Here is an 18,944-nt window from a genome sequence, read left to right on the forward strand (position 1 = left end):
TTTTATTCTATTCACCTACCTGCAAGCAACACCAACTTGTAGCCCTGTAAGTGAACCATCTTCAGGGCGGACCCTCTAGCCCTATGTGTTACTTGAATCTTTTAGAAGAAAAATATGTCATAAAAATTAATATTCGAGTAATGTTAAAAGTAGAAAAACTTTTTCATGTGTTTAGCCAATTCTTACTATAATTTCTCACTGAACTTAATGTAGAATGGGATGTATTCGTAGTAGGACAGCCTTTCCGGAAGGGTGATTGTCTCATTCTGTTTTCTGTTGCCTATAACAGAATACCTAGATAATTTATAGAGAAAGCAATTTGTTTCTTACAGTTATAGAGACTAAGTGCACGGTCAAGGGGCCTCATCTGATGAGGGCCTTCTTGCTGATGGGGACTCTCTGCAGAGTCCTGAGATGGCTCAGGGCTTCACATGGCAGCAGAGTTGAGCATGCTAGCTTCTCTTCCTCCTCTTACAAAGCTGCTGGCCCCACTCCCATGATATGTGTCAATCCATTAATCCATGAATAGATTAACCCATTCATGAGGGCAGCCTCATGACCCAGTCACCACTTAAAGGTCTCACTTCTCAATACTGCCACATTGGGGATTAAATTTCAGCATGAGTTTTGGTGGGGCAAACATTCAAACCAAAGCAGTGATTGTTCTAAAACAGAACTTCTTAGACGATGTAATTATTTGGAATCAAAAAAAGAATCCCAAGGAAAAACAACTAACATGTTTTTTCACCTTCAAGCTGTCTTTTTCTTCCTGAAGTTTGTTTGAAAATAAGTAGTAGTCACCCACCTTCTACATATAAACCATTCAATAGTTCAACTCAGCCAGGTGCAGTGGTTCACACCTGTAATCCCAACACTTTGGGAGGCCAAGTCAGGAGGATCCACCTGAGCCCAGGAGGTGAAGACAGCAATGAGCCATGATCATGCCACTGCACTCCAGCCTGGGTGACAGTGAAACCTTGTCTCAAATAAGAAAAGAAAAGAAAAAGTTCAACTCACCAGGAGTTTTCTATTTATGACTTCTTTTCCACTATAATCTAAGAAAATACATATGGTGAAAAGATAACATCTTTAAATAGGATTACATAGCAAGAAAAAAATGAATTTAATCTCTCTATTCTATATGGTTATACTGCCAATTGCCACATAATCTATTTTCTGTGTTCCTCTCCCCCCGTCCCACACATGCTATCAATTACCAAATCCTGCTGATTTTATCTCCTTAGTGTTCCTCAGATCTCTCCCTTCCTTCTGTCTCTACTGTTTCTGCCCTAATTCAAGCCCTCATCAGTTCCCATTTGGATTCTTGTAACAGGTTCCACTCTTGGCCCCATACAATCCATTCTCCACACAGCAACCAGAATGATTGTTTAAAAAGTGAATGCCATTGCCTCCCTCCCCGTGGCAAATCCTGCAGTGCTTCTCTGAAACTTTAGGGTGAAGTCCATAGGCTCGTCATCTTCTGAACCCACCTACTGGCCTAGCCTCACCTCCTTCTGGGCCTCTACTTATTTTATTCAGTCTACTACACAAAGATTCTTCCCTTTTACAATAGGTATCTTGCTGTTTCATTCTTGTAAGCTTTCAAAATGCTGTCCTCTCTATCTGGAACACTCCTGTACTACCCCTTCCATGACCCTGACTAATATCACCTGGTGCTTCAAGACCCATTTTACTTGTTTCCTCTTCAGAAAAGACTTCCCTACCCCCCATCTAACGTAGGTGTCCCTCATCAGGATCGTTGTAGCATGCTGTGGATGTTCCCACCATAACACTCACCAGAACTAGACTGTACAGGTTGTCTCCATGACTAAACTCTAAGCCCTCCTGAAGGATGGAGACCAGCCTTGCTATCTTTGTATCGTTGGTACTTTGCACGTTGTTCCTGATAGTTGTTTGGTACTTAATAAATTTAGAGGAATCAAATGAAAATATTAATTTGGTGGGCTATTGAGAAATTTAGTACACGTATCCTTTTCTGTCTTTTTCACTTGTCGGTTTGCATTAAAGTCCATTTGCATCAGATAAGACTTTTGTGTTCTTTTATCCTGGTGTCCAGTATTTAATTTTAAACCAAAATAAAGTCATTTCCCTTGATCTACCGACAAATAGAAAAAGAAGGAAGCAAAAAATGGCCAAATAGGGGTGGAAATGTCATTAATAAGTGACCAAGGTCAGCATGCCAGCTAGAATTTTAAGAGGTAACAACCTAGCCACGCTGTCTTATAAACCATGCTTTGTTTTGTTTTGTTGTGTTGTGTTTTTAGGAACTATCCCTTCGACATAGTGACATTGTTAAACCTTGTTCTATTCAAGGCCTCTGACACCAACAGAGAGATTTATGAAATCTCCATGCAACTCATGCAGGCACGTATCATTTACTGGCGTAGAAAACATCCATCCTTGAGTGCAGAAAATAGAAATGGTAGTTGATTACCTAATTGCTGTTTATTGATAGGCCTTTGTTTATTTCTGCATATCATTTGTGGCTATGAAGAGTGAGAAAGCAATTATATAATCTCTTGTAAACATACTAATTAAACTGATGTTTCACCTTTAATACTGTTTTTAAATGGGGGTTAATTGATTTTGTTACCTCTAACCTTTGTTAAATACAAATGCTCCTGAAGTATCCAGCTAATATTTTTCATACTACTTTTTACTTTCCTACCTCTTTATAGATCCTTGAAGCAAAGCTTTTTGTATACTCGAAGAAAGTCGCTGAGCAAAGACCGGGAAGTATTCTCTATGGAACACATGGCCCGCTGCCCCCCCTCTACAGCGTGTCGCTCACCCTCTTGTCCTGTGAACTGGCCAGGATGTACCCTGAGCTCACACTCCCCCTCTTCTCAGGTACCAGGCAATAGTCAATAATAACATATGTGATCATTTCTGATAATGACATATGTGATCATTTCGTTACTCTAAGTAATTTTTCTTTTTAAATTCTAGTTTAATATTAGAGTTATGACTGGGAGCGATGCTGCTTATGCCTGTAATCCCAGCACTTTGGGAGGGCGAAGCAGGCAGATCATTTGAATCAGGAGTTTGAGACCAGCCTGGCCAACATGGTGAAATCCTGTCGCTACTAAAACTACAAAAATTAGCCAGGTGTGGTGGCATGTGCCTGTAATCCCAGCTACTTGGGAGGCTGAGGCAGGAGAATCACTTGAACCCAGGAGGCAGAGGTTGCAGTGAGCCAAGATCGTGTCACTGCACTCCAGCCTAGACGACAGAGAGAGACTCTGTCTCAAAAAAAAAAAAAAAAAAAATCTTAGAGTGATAATTAGTGATGCTAAGTTTGTAGGTCAGAATTACTGTGGGCTAGATCCAGTTACATGTGAAAGTAAATTCTGTAATAATTTTTAAATGAAAAAAAGTTCTTTATCTAAAGCAATGTAGGCATAAACATACATATGACAAATGTAAGGTGCTTAGATTAATAATACTAACTTCTGCACACATTATATATATAAATTTCCCAAAGAAACTAATTTCCCACAAAAGCTAAATATGAACAGTATAATTTATAATACATATAATTGCTGTAAGTTGTTTGGTGGTTGTGGTAGTGGTGGCGTTTTGTAGCTTGTATTTTGCCACATATATAAGTTGTTGAAAGTTTGAATTTTTGCATATTCTTTACAATCTTCATTAATAGTTTTTGTGAAAATTAATTGCTAAAGAATTGCATTTGATAGGCCGGGCGTGGTTGCTCACACCTGTAATCCCAACATTTTGGGAGGCCAAGGATGGCTAATCACCTGAGGTCAGGAGTTGGAGACCAGCCTGGCTAACATGGTAAAACCCCATCTCTACAAAAAATACAGAAATTAGCTGGGCATTGTGGCCCGCGCCTGTAGTCCCAGCTACTTGGGAGGCTGAGGTAGGAGAATCACTTGAACCCAGGAGGTGGCGGTTGCAGTGAGCCAAGATCATGCCACTCCGCTCCAGCCTAGGCAACAGAGTGAGACTCTGTCTCAAAAAAAAAAAAAAGAAAAAAGAATTGTATTTATCAACTAACTTCCTGCCTAAGCTTATGTAGCACTTTGCCAAGAGACAGACTTTGGTCTCTTGAATTCATCCTCTTTTTCCATCTCTATCACCACCTCACCACTTCTTTGTCCGGATCCTCCTCAGTCCTTCCCTGCCTCTGCGTTACCTAACTACAGTTTATCCTCCATGTGGCAATCCATCCACTATGCAAAGCCAAATATGTACAGAAGTTCTTAACTCAAACTTCTCTGCCCAATTGTCCTAAAAATAGCTGATAACAGCCTATATTTAGTGAGTGGATAGTAGGTACCAGGCTCCGTGCTAGGCACTTTATGTGCATTGCATTCACCACTTAATATTTATAACCCCTGGTATAGTACAGTGGTTAGAACAGAGGCTTTGAAGTCAGGCAACCTTTCACTAGTTGTTTGACTGTGGGCAAGTCACAGAACCTCTAAATTACATTCCTTATCTGTAATAGTAATGACTGCCCCATAGGATGTGTGAAGATTAAAATGATCGAATGAAAACCAAGCAACTGACCCAGTTCTGGCATGGAATTATCACAACGACCACCAACACCATCATCACTGTTTTACAGATGAGAAACTATGGTTTAGAGATGTTAAATAATTTCTTCAAGACCATATAGCTAGGAAGCAACCAAGCCAGAATTAAATCTAGATCTGTCTTCCTCCAAAGCCATTGCTATAAAATTAGAACTCAGCCAAGGGATGGGGGAAAAAAACGCTTTTTCTAAACTTGCTTTCTACCTTTTCATTCAAGAATCCTCTACTCCAATCCTACTGAATCTTTGACCAACATTCCAGGTCCTCTTGTAAATCTTTGCTTCTGTACATGCTGTTGAATGGCCCTCACCCTTTCTTCCTAACTTCAGCTTTCCATAAGCTCTAACTTAACATCCAGCTCTACTGTGCAGACCTCTCCATCTACCTGAGGCAGAGTTAGTCACTTCTGTGTGTAATACCAGAAACAGTGGAGAGACCCAATGAAAGCCTTTTTAGTAAATTAATTCTCTTCTTTCAAAACTAAAATTTGTTTTTATGCACTTCACCCAAGCTTTGAGTGCTGCCTACATGCTAGACACTGTGCTTGGGTTTCAGAAATACAGAGGGAAATAAAAGTATCTCCCATCAAAGTTTCATAGTCCAGCAGTAAAGATAGATGTGCAATCAAGCCAAACACAGTGGCTCATGTCTGTAATCCCAGCACCTTGGGAAGCTGAGGCAGGTGGACCACTTGAGGCCAGGAGTTCAAGACCAGCCTGGCCAACATGGCGAAACCCTGTCTCTACTAAAAATATAAAAATTAGCTGGGCATGGTGGCACATGCCTATAGTCCCAGCTACTCAGGAGGCTGAGGCACGAGAATTGCTTGAACCCAAGAGGCGGAGGTTGCAGTGAGCCGAGATTGTGCTACTGCACTCCAGCCTGGGGAACAGAGCGAGACTGTGTCTCAAAAAAAAAAAAAATTAGATGTGCAATCAAATGATTTTGATACAGTATAGCAAATGCAATTTTTTGAAAAAGTAAAATGCCCAGTGTATTAGACACTAGCTGAGGGAGTAATCAATTATTGGGCCAGGAATATCAGAAGACTTCCCAGAGAAGTTGTCTCAGCTGTAGTTTGAAAGGAGTAGAAATTTGCATAGCAGACAAGTAGCTGACAGACATTACAGACCAAGAGACTATTGCATATGCATGGGCTTAGAGTTACAAATTAGCATGATATAATTAGGGGATTATATAGAGGTCAGCTTAGGTAACATAATGTGCAGGAACAGGAAAAGCTAGAGATGGTAGTGGACCGACGCAGAGGCCAAAATCGTATCTTGGAAGGCCTTGTGTACACTAAGAGGTTTGCAGGCCCACAATCTTCCATGTGTGCTTTTTGAATCCCCCTTCAGAGCTCTGTAAACAGAGAGAGCATCCAAGCAAGCTGCTGGGGTTTTCAAAGCCACTGATGAGTTGCAAACAAGAAGAGTGAGTATCAAGATTAGACTGCATTTGTAAAAGCCTGGTTGCATTATGGAGAGTGGATTAGTGAACATCCAGTCTGGAGAGAAGAGGCTAGTTAAGAAACAATGGCAATAGTCCAAGGAGGAAATAATAAATGATAAGGGCCTGAACAAAGACAGCCCAATGAGACTGGAGAGGAGAAACCAGAGTGAAAAGCTGCCAGGCAGAGGCACAGAAGAGAATGCCTACTGTGATACCAAGGAGGTCAGTGGTGATAACCCTCCTAGAAACCCAATACAGGGAGAGGAGAAGGTTTGGGGCAAGGCAGAGATTGGGAGCCAGCCCAGAATGTTGACTGTATGTGTCTGCTGGACTTCCTCCTGTATGTATGAGCCTGGACTGAGGGGAGGTCAGCAGTAGCAGCTCACAGCAGGATGGAAGGGATTAGAGCCACGGGCACAGATGAGATCAGGAATGGAGAGAGCACAGAGTGAAAGAAAGGGCCTGGACACCCCCACTTTTGCAGACTGGTCTGAGGAAGACGGAAGGGTGAGAAGGAATGGAGGGAGAACACTCAGGAGAAGAGTTTCATGGAAATGTAAAGGAAAAAGAGCTTTAGAAGGAGAGAGTGAGCAGTCCACAGCCTCCGATGCAAGAGAGATCCCAGAAGAGAAGACCTGAAAATGACTCTCGGAGTTTCAAGATTCATTGGTAACTGTCAGTGGTTTCTGCAGGGAGGTAGTGGCAGAAGCCAGATTGCAGTGGCCTGGCTGGGAAAGAATGCAGAAAGAGAGGCTGGGCCTCCAGCGGGGTGCAGTGTCAGAGGAGGAGTTGTAAGGATGAGCGATATTGGAGCATGCGTATTAGCTGAGAGGGAGATGCTAGTAAAGTGGGAGTGGTTCATGATTCAGGAGAGAGAAGACAAACAGTCCAGCAACTTTACCCAGATCAGAGGCTCCTATGAGTTGCAAGCAGGTTCAACCTACATTTCCTTCAAGAATTTCCTTTTGGTTGTTTTGACTTATGGGAAATTAACTTTTTAAAAATAGCACAGAAAAATTAGGAGGTTGTAATAGATTCCAAACACTTGTTTTTAATATAAACCCTGTGGTGAAATTTTTATTGCCTGTAATTTCAAATGACCTAATTATTGTAAACGGCCAAATTGTTCAGGATCACTGAACAAGAGCATCCCACTGATGGTGTCTCACATTTTATTTAAAGTATTTCTGGGGCTGTGAATAGAGGGCTGTTTGCATGTCTATGGCATTTTTATTTTCTTGTTCCCTTTTAAAAAGGGAACCACCCTTGACTGTCCAGGAGCTACCTGGGTGCTTGCGATACCTCAGACAGACATCCCTACCCTCTTGGTGCTGATGTCTGTCAGACAAAATGCAATTAACATAATAAGCAAATTATGTAATACATAAGTCTTAGCTCCAAAAAGTCTATAGATTTTTATACCATTGTTAAAAGATAGGTCTTTTGAGTAACTGCTCTGTCTCTTATTCGTTTCTGGGAATTTTTTTTTCCCCCTCTTCAAAGTCCAGATCCTTCTAGTGGAGTTTAAATAGTTTTCCCACCATGAAACTAAATTCTGAGTCTTTGCACCCAGAAGTCATTTTCCACCACCGAACCCCCAAAGCACTCTGTGTCTTTCTGATTTCATTTGTCACAGTTTCCCTTGCCACAGAGTGATTTGTCAACATAATTTGCCGGAGTCTGTTTCTTAGGGGCAGGAACTGCATCATTCGTCAGTCTTTGCTGTCTTTGTCATGTCTAGCACAGTGGCTTGTGCCTAGAAAATGCCCCGTACCTTGGGACAAATGAATGTTCTGATTTCATAAGGATTTGGGTATGTGACATAACAGTCACATACATCCGACACATCCGTAAATGTAGAAATCAAGTAAATTTGGAAATTTTGACCTATATAAGACATAATAGCTTAGCACTGTCTGAGTATTGTGATATAACATTATGGTCTCCAAAGTAAAAAATTATAATTTTAATTTTAGGAAAAGGGCCAAATCGATTAAAGCTGCTGTTTCAGAAGATCCAGTGGATTATCTTGGTATAATTTCTGGCGTCTGTGTTGTTCTATTATTTAGCAGCCATGAGCCGTCTAAGTGAGATTGCATTGCCACACTGGATCATCACACCTGTATAAGACCAAGCTTTCTAATTTCCCTGAGGATAAAACACCTTCTTCTCTAGATATGAGAAATAGGAGATTACATCGGAGCCTACTGCATATACATAATGCTGTGCTTCTCTATCTTAGAAAGTTTGTTTGGATTATAAAATTAAATGCTGCCAGCAGTGAAACAATGCCAAAATGCTCTGAGAGAAAGTAATGGTGAAATGGCTGGACCAGACCTAGGGCTTCACTGTTTGGACTCACTTGTCTCACAAGGGACACGCAGCCCTTGGCAGGCACCTTGCACATGCTTAGCAGTTTTCAAGACGACTCTGCAAACTGGGTTTATCCTTCCTAGAGATCCACATGTCACTTTTTAACAGCCAGTTTTTCATGGAAGACTCTTTGTAAGACACTGGGTCAGTGGAAAGATAATCATTGATGTTAGACTGATCCTAACCACAATTTATAAGAGCCTGCTGGATGATAGGCACTGTGCTGAGCACACTGCATTCATTATAATTATATCTTTTAGTCGTTACAGTAGCCTGATGTGGGGCCCTGTCAGTTCCATTTTACCGACAAGGGAACTGAGGAGCAGAGAGGTTAAGTAACTAGCCCAGAGTCACATGCCGCTAGTATGTGGTGGATGTGGAATCTGAACACATGCCCTTCTGACTCCGAGTCCCTTAGTTTGTCCACCTTCTGATGTACGTCTTCCGCTAGCAGTAGATTTGAACTCACTCCACTTTTACCAAGCCTGTGCTTGCCCCACAGTGCTATACACTTTCCTGCACAGGGCACCAGATGTGGAGCAACAAGCTTGCAGACAAGCCTTGGTTTTATGATTCTGTGGCCTTGAGGAGCTCCTGTATATGAAAATGTTTCGTAAATGTAGGACACTGTTCAGTCTGCAAGTTGGCATTTGAATTTTTTTTTTTTTTTTTTTTTTTTTTTTTTTTTTTGGAGACGGAGTCTTGCTGTGTCACCCAGGCTGGAGTGCAGTGGCGTGATCTCGGCTCACTGCAAGCTCCGCCTCCCGGGTTCACGCCATTTCCTGCCTCAGCTTCCCCAGTAGCTGGGACTACAGGCGCCCGCCACCACGCCCGGCTAATTTTTTGGATTTTTAGTAGAGACAGGGTTTCGCCGTGTTAGCCAGGATGGCCTCCATCTCCTGACCTTGTGATCCGCCCACCTCGGCCTCCCAGAGTGCTGGGATTACAGGTGTGAGCCACCGCGCCGGGCCCGGCATTTGAATTTTAATTTATTTTCATGGAATAAGGTATGAATGACTCTCCGTCACTGCAATTATCTTTAGAGGTAAGCCAGCGATTCCCCACAACGCACCCCAACGGGCGCCAGATCATGCTCACCTACCTGCTGCCCTGGCTGCACAACATCGAGCTGGTGGACAGCAGGCTCCTCCTCCCAGGGTCGAGCCCCAGCAGCCCAGAGGACGAAGTCAAGGACCGGGAAGGCGATGTCACTGCTTCTCACGGGCTGAGAGGAAATGGCTGGGGCTCTCCAGAAGCCACGTCACTGGTCCTGAACAACCTCATGTACATGACGGCCAAGGTAAACTCAGAGGAAATGTGCTTCAAATAGCATGGCTCCATCATCAGAAAAAAAAAAAAAAAATGGGTTAGTCAAACCCCAGGGAAAATGGAATTCCTTTAAAATCACATGAATGGGGATAAATAGTGGTGATGGTTGCACAGCAATATGAATGGACTTAATGCCACAGGCTGTACACTTACAAATGGTGGTGATGGTAAACTTTATGTAATGTGTATCTTACAGCAATTTTCAGTATAATAATAAAAATAAAAATAAGCCTAATGTTTTAAAAACTCACATGAATAGGTATTGTGCATGACTGATTTGTGCGTTATTAATTACTATTTGCTGAAAGATGGCATCTTTCTGATAAATGATCATGTTTCCTCCTTATGATTTTGAGATGGTCATGACCCTCAAAACTACTTTTGGTCAAACATTTTGCATCCTTACAGTTTTCATACATCTCTTGGGCTGGTTTTTACTTTGTTATATAGTATGGAGATGAAGTTCCTGGGCCAGAAATGGAAAATGCTTGGAATGCTTTAGCCAACAATGAGAAATGGAGCAACAACCTGAGGATCACCTTGCAGTTCCTGATTAGCCTCTGTGGGGTCAGCAGTGACACAGTTCTCCTACCCTATGTAAGTGTTTCTCAGACCTTCAAGAGTGATTATTCCTGCAGGGACTCCCATGTGCAATTTGCAAGTCAGAATGTGCTCTTTGCTCCAGCTAAAATAGAAATGTCCAGTTAGTCACCTGAGAGCTTATCCAGATATTACATAAAAGTTCCCTTCTTGCCCCCTAGACACTGGCTATGTGTGCTAGTGATGCCTCTGTCATCTCCTTGCTCTGAGCCTTGGGACACAGGAACCTATTGATACAGGGGGTGGATATTTTTTGGCAGTTTCCGAAAGCTGCCTTCTATAAACATTGGACCTACTATGTAAGAGACACTAAGTAAAGTGTTGTATTATTACTAATGTTTACATCTTGATGCGCTTGAAACAGAATAAGAAAGTAGAGTATCCAGGTTTTTCTCTTCAAATTCAAGTGGTAGAAGAGGGAAGTAAGCACAGAGAAATCCTTCTGCAATGTCTGATATTTACTGTTGGTATTTAAAAGTGATAGGATCAACAGAATGACAGCATTTTGAAAACCCAAACTCCATTGGCATTTCTGTGCTGGTTGTTTTTGTGACGGTTTATGCCTTCCTGCTGCTTTGAGTCACATAAGCCTCACTGCAGCTTGCAGGGCTCAGGTTGGACTGTGAGGCCTGCAGTAATGTGGAGCTTTAATCCAGAGTTATTTTTAAAATTTAAAACCGTAAAAACAGCTAAAACTCATTTGTTTCTTGGGGGGAAGAGAATAGCAGGGGACTGGATTCCTTTTTAAACAAAAATAGCTAACAGTTTTTTCCCAGGGTTTGTATAAATAAAATTCTTTCTGAAGATGAGACCTTTGATGGCAAGTTTTCAGTTTAGATAGAATTCACGTGCCTCAAAAGTAACTTTTTAAAACTTAGCCATTAGAAAAGGTAAGGACTTTAAGAACACACTGCTGTCAGACATGCAGGTGATGAAGAGAGGTGAATTTTAATCCAAGCCCTTGGTTCATCCTAGGATCACACAAAGAGTAGCTATCACGGTGACAGCTCCTGCATGATGACACACTTATCTAAATGAGAGGTTTACTGACCTAGCGTTCCTGTGGACTAGGCTCTGTGAAACATCCCTTGTTTTCTTTTTCTCTTCTCAGATTAAAAAAGTGGCAATATACTTGTGCCGTAACAACACCATTCAAACCATGGAAGAGCTTCTCTTTGAGCTGCAGCAGACAGAGCCCGTGAACCCCATCGTCCAGCACTGCGACAACCCGCCCTTCTACCGCTTCACGGCCAGCAGCAAGGCCTCCGCAGCAGCCTCAGGTAAGAAGAGCCACCGGGCAGACACCTGGTCACAGATCCCTGGGGTTTCCTTCATGTAGATTCCTGAAAGGATATGAGAATGTGTTTGTTACTTTTTTCTTATTCCTGTGTGTGCATTCAATTAAGAGATGGCTTAAGAATAACTGAGACATGGGCTGGGCGTGGGGACTCGCGCCTGCAATCCCAGCACTTTGGGAGGCCGAAGCTGAGGTCAGGAGTTCAAGACCAGCCTGGCCAACATGGTGAAACCCCATCTCTACTAAAAATAGAAAAACTTAGCCGGACGTGGTGGCACACACCAGTACTCCCAGCTCCTCAGGAGGCTGTGGCAGGAGAATCGCTTGAACCCACGAGGCGGAGGTGGCAGTGAGCCGAGATTTTACCACTACACTCCAGCTTGGGTGACAGAGCAAGATTGTGTCTCAAAAAAAGAGAATAACTGAGTCTCTTAGGGACTGTAGGGTTAATGATATGATCTTGTAAAGATGACTGAGAATCTGTGGCTCAAGCATCCTCCATCACAGAACTTTGTATTTCAGGCCAATCCCAGCCAGGACACTGTAGTCACTCAGTAATCTCATTTCTGGATCCTCCTTCTTGTATCTGGACCCTCCCTTGGCTAATATTCCTTCAGCGTTGATTAAAATACCCCCGAAAAGTATTATCACTTTTGGTTAATTGGTGTCTCAGCAACCTTTCATGAAATATATGCCATCCTCCTCAAATCTCTTGAAGCCTGCCTCCCTTCTGCTGACCTCATGCAGTAACTGCCTTCCAATTCCTCTCCTCCCCGAGTCTCCTGTGCCCTCTGTTCACCCTACACCCTGCCACCAGAGCAGTGTTCTTACAGGGAAGCAGCAGCACAGCAATCAGAAGTGCTAGGTACTTGGTCTTACTTCGCTAGCATTGGTTTAGTAACTCCTGGACCCAGAAATACTAAAGCAGCCAACAGCAGGGCCAGCCACTATAAATAAGTTTATTACCTAAGTGGCCAGGAAGAAGAGGTTTCAAGAATGTAGCCTTGCTTTACAAGAGTTAAGGAATTTGGTTTGACCATAACAGATGTCTACGATTCTCTCATTTCAGTGGTGTGGGCTTGGAAGATTGTTTAGAATGTCTGAGATTGTGCAGAAGATGTAAAAAATCTTCCAAACATAAGATTTTACAGGAAATCTTTCCCTGGAATTACTTGAGACTTGAGCTTGACCCCCCGGCTTGCATCTTTTTCTAAGTGTTTTTCTTCCAATCCCATCTACAGGAACCACTTCTAGCAGCAACACAGTGGTTGCTGGCCAGGACAATTTCCCAGATGCTGAGGAGAACAAGATATTAAAAGAATCTGATGAAAGGTTGGTGCAGAAATTTGACTTAATATCCAGTGTAATGTTCTGCAATAATCTATACAAAGACATCAATACAGGTTTGTGGAGTTTCATAAATTTTGCACATACATAAAAATCCTTCTTTGTTTTTAGAAACTGAGACTTACTTTCCACCTCTAGTCTGTATATCCCTAAAGATAACAGTTATTTCTGTGCAAAGTCAGAGAAGAGAAAGATTAAGAAGGGTGTTGTTCTGGTGGTGGAATTCCACTTATCCCAGGGCTTAGTAAAAACCATGAGTTGTTCTGTTAATGGGCACAGACCATCTGGAATTAGAAATGCCATGTGAAATTTTCAAATCTGATTGCTGAATAATTTCTTAGGGATAAAGTAGTCATCCTGAGGTGAGTTCTATGAAACATCCTTATTCTTATTTTATTTTTGCTTTGTCCTGTCTTGGTTAACCGAAACACTATCTCTTCCTGCTAAACAAAGTCTCCATTCCCTCCACATTAGCTCTTTAATAATAATATTTCCCCCATATCTCATCCTCCTTATTGCCTTGCCTATGAACTACTCATCAGTAGTCAAATCAGAGTCACTGTTTCCTGCAGTTGACTGTGAAGAGCAGGGAGAGAAACCAGGAGAGAAAAACAAAACTCAAATTTTTAAAAAAGGAAAATTAGGATGATCCTCACAGTGTTGAAAATGCCTTCAGCTGAGCATTTTATAGTGAAAGGTAATGAGGGAGCCCTTTTAAGGATGAGATGCTCACAAATTCATATTAAAGACAATTTAGGGGATCAAGTAATGAAAATAAGTCACTTAGCCCAAAATGCCCCAGCAAGCCCACAGTGCTTCCTGAGCATCCTGAGGATTTCATCACGTGCACTGGGGCACAGCAGGGGCTGACGTGGAGACGACCCGACACAGGGCTGCCTGCCCCTGGGGCTCTGAAGGCTCCTTCCCTAATTCAGGCGCCTGCCAGATTCCTCACTGCATTGCTGGGCAGCTGTGTTACCTTTAGACAGATGTTCATCCATACGGGCTTCCCTTCAGACTAAAAGCCCAAACCCAGCAGATCATGAATTACAGACCTTGTCCTTTGTAGTTCTCTAATAAAGGCTTTTATTTCTTTCTCAGGAATGAATAAAGGTTTTTATACTCCCCCATATTAGTGAAGGTACAAGATTATTAATTAGCATGTTATTTTTTAAAATCTGTATTTGCTATTACTATTACCTTCCTTGGAAAACTACCTCATGATAAAAATCACAGTATTTCTCTAAAGATATTTTTACTTTCTCACTAGAGTATAACATTCTTGATAATTTATTGTTTTGTCTGAGTTTCCCCTCTGAATTTTATTTGAGGTAGAAAGGTGATAGATCTCCATGTATTAACATCTCATTACAAAGGCCTGTTTAGGGCCAGAGTTCTGAGTGTCCTGCCTAGAGTTGTTTTTCTTTTTTAGACGGAGTCTGGGTCTGTCGCCCAGGCTGGAGTGCAGTGGCGCAATCTCTATCTTGGCTCACTGCAAGCTCTGCCTCCTGGGTTCACACCATTCTCCTGCCTCAGCCTCCCGAGTAGCTGGGACTACAGGTGCCCGCCATCAAGCCTGGCTAATTTTTCTATTTTTAGTAGAAACGGGGTTTCACCGTGTTAGCCAGGATGGTCTCGATCTCCTGATCTCGTGATCCGCCCGCCTTGGCCTCTCAAAGTGCTGGGATTACAGGCGTGAGCCACTGTGCCTGGCCCTGCCTAGTTTTTAGTGGTGCCTTTGAACTTAAGAAGCCAGTAATCTCTCTAATATCAAGATCACAGAACATCTTCAAGAGAGATTTTCTTGTTTAGCTGTTACTCCTGCTCTCTCACCGTATCTCTGCTGGTCATTGGAAAACCTGATGCAATTATCTACTCATATATATCACACATATTCATACATGTCAGATTATTTTATATTATCTACCTATAACATATTGATTGATCATATTCACATATATGTGCAAACATGTCCATGAATATTCTCTCCCAACGGACACCACTATTCCATTGATCCCATACAGCACCTACACTATTTCTCTACTGTATTCTTTTTTTTCTATGAAAGTAGACTGTGCCCTCAGCCTAAAATCCTTTTTTCTCTTCAATCTACTTATCGCCCTTCCCTCCTTGTAATCTCTGTCATGTTGATGTATAGGTACTTACAGACACACTTATCTCAACCACCAGATTTTAATTCCTAGAGAACACAGAGAGACTGCGTATCTCTTATACCAAGCTTGTCCAACCTGCGGCCCACAGGCCACACGTGGCCCAGGACAGCTTTGAATATGGCCCAACACAAATTCATAAACTTTCTTAAAAGATTATGAGATTTTGAGTGTGTGTGATTTTATTTATTTATTTTTTTAGCTCATCAGCTATTGTGTTAGTGTGGACAGTTCTTCTTCCAGTGTGGTCAAGGGAAGCCAAAAGATTGGACACCCCTGTCTTACACATTTTTCCATGCTCAGTGATTAGTCTACTGTGCTGTCCATAGTAGGCATTTTAAAGTGTTCATTTGGTAAGTGAATGAAAATAGGAGAAACATCACAGCCCCAGAGGTGGGTAAGCTGTCCAACCACCACCAGTCCCCTTTCTCTTACCCTTTCAGTAACCCTTCTCGGAGGAAAGCGATTTACTCCTTTCTTTACAGTCCTTATAGGCAAAGAGCCTACAGAGACAGTGTTGTTCAGAAACACCACCCCAGGCTGCTGTGTTAACACACCTCAGGAGTGAGGCATCTCTTCCACCATATCCATTGCTGGGCTGAGGGAAGCACCATGGAGTTGGACAAAATGGCCGCCTTGGCTCCGTGTTCTTTACAACTAGATTAATGTTTCTTTGATGTGACTCAGTAATATTTAATAATACCGTTCCCACTGACAAAAGCACAAACAAACCGTATAGCTTAAGTGAAAGAACGTTAAAACCAGAGTAAAAGAATATGTGCCAAGTAAGATAGTTGGTGTCTTAAGTCCTGACTAAGGAAAACTACAGCTTAACCTAATTTTAAGGCCCCAGTAGCCAAAGTAAGAAAAGGAAAAGCACGTTTTATAACATTCAATTTTTTTAAAAAAAAAAGCTATTCAAGTTAACAGTAATGTATTAAACATTTCAAAATAACTAGAAGAGAATAATTCGTAAGTTCCTAGCATAAAGAAAAAATAAATATTTAAGATGACGGATATCCCAATTTCCCTGATTTGATATTTACACATTGAATGCATGTATCAAATGTTCACATCTACCCTGAAAAAGGTACATCTATTGTGTATTAATAAAACTTTTTAAAAACTGTCAGAAATTGTAACAGAAAGTACACCTACACTCTAAGATTTTTCATGTAGTTTATTTTACTAGGCATCAAAATGAACATATTAAAAGAGTAGTTTATAGCAATTTTTAAAGTATACAGAGACAATCTTCATAAGTTTTTGTTTTTGAGACAGGGTCTCGTTCTGTCACCTAGGCTGAAATGCACGAAATCACAGCTCACTGCAGGCTCAGCATCCCAGGCTCAAGCGGTCCTCCTGCTTCAGCCTCCTGGGTAGCTGGGAGTACAGACATGTGCCACCACACCTCGCTCATTTTTTTATTTCTTATAGAGACGGGGTTTCACTACGTTGCCCAGGCTGGTCTCAAACTCCTGGACTCCTCCCACCTCAGCCTCCCACCTCAAGGCTGGGATTATGGGTGTGAGTGACTGCATCCAGCCACGAGTATTTTCAATACATCATTCTTAATAAAATATTTTTATAAATTTATATGCCCACGAAGGGATTTTTCATAGGCAGCTAAAGCAGTTAACCTCGTCTGTGTAAATTTTGAACGATCTGTGTTGAAACAGAAATAATTTCTATCTAAATTGATAAGTGTTGATATACATTAATATATATGAACTATTAGTTCAGTTATCTAAGTATTATTAATTTGAGCTAAATCAACAAGGTAAAACTGAGGGGCACATTTCATCCTTCTAATTTTTCTCTTACCAGAGCTCTTTTCATGATGTATTTCTTAAGGTATATACCTCTGATGTTAAAAGGCATCAAAGATTCTACTTAATCCTTGAAATTCTTCCAGGGACCAGACCCAAAATAAGCCTCATCAACCCAGAAAAGCAAAGGAAAATAACAGATTTTACACTTGGGAGTCAGTTTTTACTTTTTCCTTGCCAGACATACACTTTGCTACACTGTGGTTTTAGTCTTCTCCAGAACAAGGAGAACAGTCTGGAAGGGACTTGCTCCTCCCCTTTATTCCAGCCTCATAAATAAACTCCACCCAACACCCCTTTAAATCCAACTCAAAAGGGAAAAGAGACAGTTGCCATCCATCCTGTAATTCTTCCCTGTCCGGGCCCTCCAGGCACAATTTAAACCCCGACATAGAGCACAGTTCATGGTAGCTGGAAGTGCCGTGGCGTTCTCCATCCAGCGGAAACCTGCAGATGTGCCATTCTTTCACCACCATGCTTTTGTTCCTTTCTGAATGATGTCTGGGCTTAGCAGATGCTGTTTATCACTTTGCATTTATCAGCATAAATATGGTTAAAGAACTTCAGAAGGTAATAAGTTTGTCCTTTTCCAGTTTATTTTCATAAATACTTACAGTCTGATTTAGTTGGCCGATTTGTATGAAGCTAAACTGATCGATGTCTTAGTTATTCTGTTCTTATAGATTCACAAATGCCCGGAATATTTAACAGTGAAGAATGTTTGAGGTATGAAGTTACTGGGGAAAAGATAGCTGTCAGGAGTGGGGAAATGCTGGTGCAAATATCTAAGAAGTGAATAAAACCAAGCTCATTACAGTACGTTTCTGTAATTCAGCAAATCCGAATCACTGAGGCAGTGCTCTAAGGTTGTACACCTGGGACAAGATGGGCATCGTAACGGCACATCCAGGACTTTTTGCTGAAACATTCTCTTTCTCCACACGTTAGTGAGGACAGCAATAGCCCTGCACCTTCCAGTGTCCCTAAAAGAAATAGAGTATTTGATCTGTTATGAGTTAAGTCAGAATACCCGGTCAGTAATGTAGAGGGACACACCTATTTTGGCTTGAGTTTTCCAGGTATTTCTAGATTGCCTTAGTTCTTTGCTTTGGCTACATATATATTAAGTTGATAAAACCTGCTGTGTGTCATTTTATATAAAATAAATATAGACACACCATTTTGCCCACACTGCCCCTGAACTACACCCTTGCCCTACACGGTAGACCTTTGTTTGAGAAATACGCTATTGATTTCTTTCTAGAAATCCTAGGTAGAAGCATAATAACTAATACCTTATAGTCAGACAGTGTCTTGCAGTTTTGGAAACACTCTCACGTCCTTGCTTTTGATCCCTCAAACAACCCCAATTAAATAAAAGACAGAGTATTATTATGATGCCCTTCTTGCAATTGTGGAAACAAGTTCCCCAGGAAGGTAGAGGCCTTGGCCATGGTTACAGAGCTAGTGAGAGAGAGCTCAGCCTTAAAGCTTCGTGTTCTACGCGGGGAGTTGGCATGGCACTGAAGGCCTCCTGCACCGCCACCTCCCTGTGGTCAACACTAAACAAGGTGTATAACTTCACTTGTCCTCAGTTTCCTCATTGTCGAATAAATAATGCTTATCTCAAAGATGAATGAGCAAGATTAAATAAGATGATGTCTATGAATTACTATACTTCACCATTTTTATTTTCTTTGTTTTGTTTTTGTTTCTGTTTTTTGTTTGTTTGTTTGTTTTGGGCGGGGATTACTTCTTAACAAGAAACAAGAGAGACCAGACCAAAGAGTCCCTCTGGTTAAATTACTCTCCAACTAGGACCTTTCCCTGTGCCGAGACCAGCTGGGTCGGGGAGACCCTAACCCAGCGGCGCTAGAGGAATTAAAGACACACACACAGAAATATAGAGGTGTGAAGTGGGAAATCAGGGGTCTCACAGCCTTCAGAGCTGAGAGCCCTGAAC

At 41.7% G+C, this 18,944-nt stretch overlaps 1 protein-coding gene across 2 annotated transcripts in view; it reads left to right on the forward strand.

Annotated features, from left to right (window-relative positions):
- The window catches only part of FRY (furry homolog (Drosophila)), a 302,629-nt gene that overhangs the window by 177,617 nt on the left and 106,068 nt on the right, over positions 1-18,944 (forward strand). For both annotated transcript variants that reach the window (XM_011997805.1, XM_011997806.1), the window contains exons 30-35: positions 2,286-2,385; positions 2,700-2,871; positions 9,452-9,708; positions 10,188-10,334; positions 11,449-11,617; positions 12,876-12,966. In XM_011997805.1, coding sequence (XP_011853195.1) covers positions 2,286-2,385; positions 2,700-2,871; positions 9,452-9,708; positions 10,188-10,334; positions 11,449-11,617; positions 12,876-12,966 — 936 coding nt within the window. The remainder of the gene's footprint in view (positions 1-2,285; positions 2,386-2,699; positions 2,872-9,451; positions 9,709-10,187; positions 10,335-11,448; positions 11,618-12,875; positions 12,967-18,944) is intronic.

The sequence above is a fragment of the Mandrillus leucophaeus genome, unplaced genomic scaffold, assembly GCF_000951045.1.
Source record: "Mandrillus leucophaeus isolate KB7577 unplaced genomic scaffold, Mleu.le_1.0 Scaffold549, whole genome shotgun sequence".
In the NCBI taxonomy this organism is placed as follows: Eukaryota; Metazoa; Chordata; class Mammalia; order Primates; family Cercopithecidae; genus Mandrillus; species Mandrillus leucophaeus.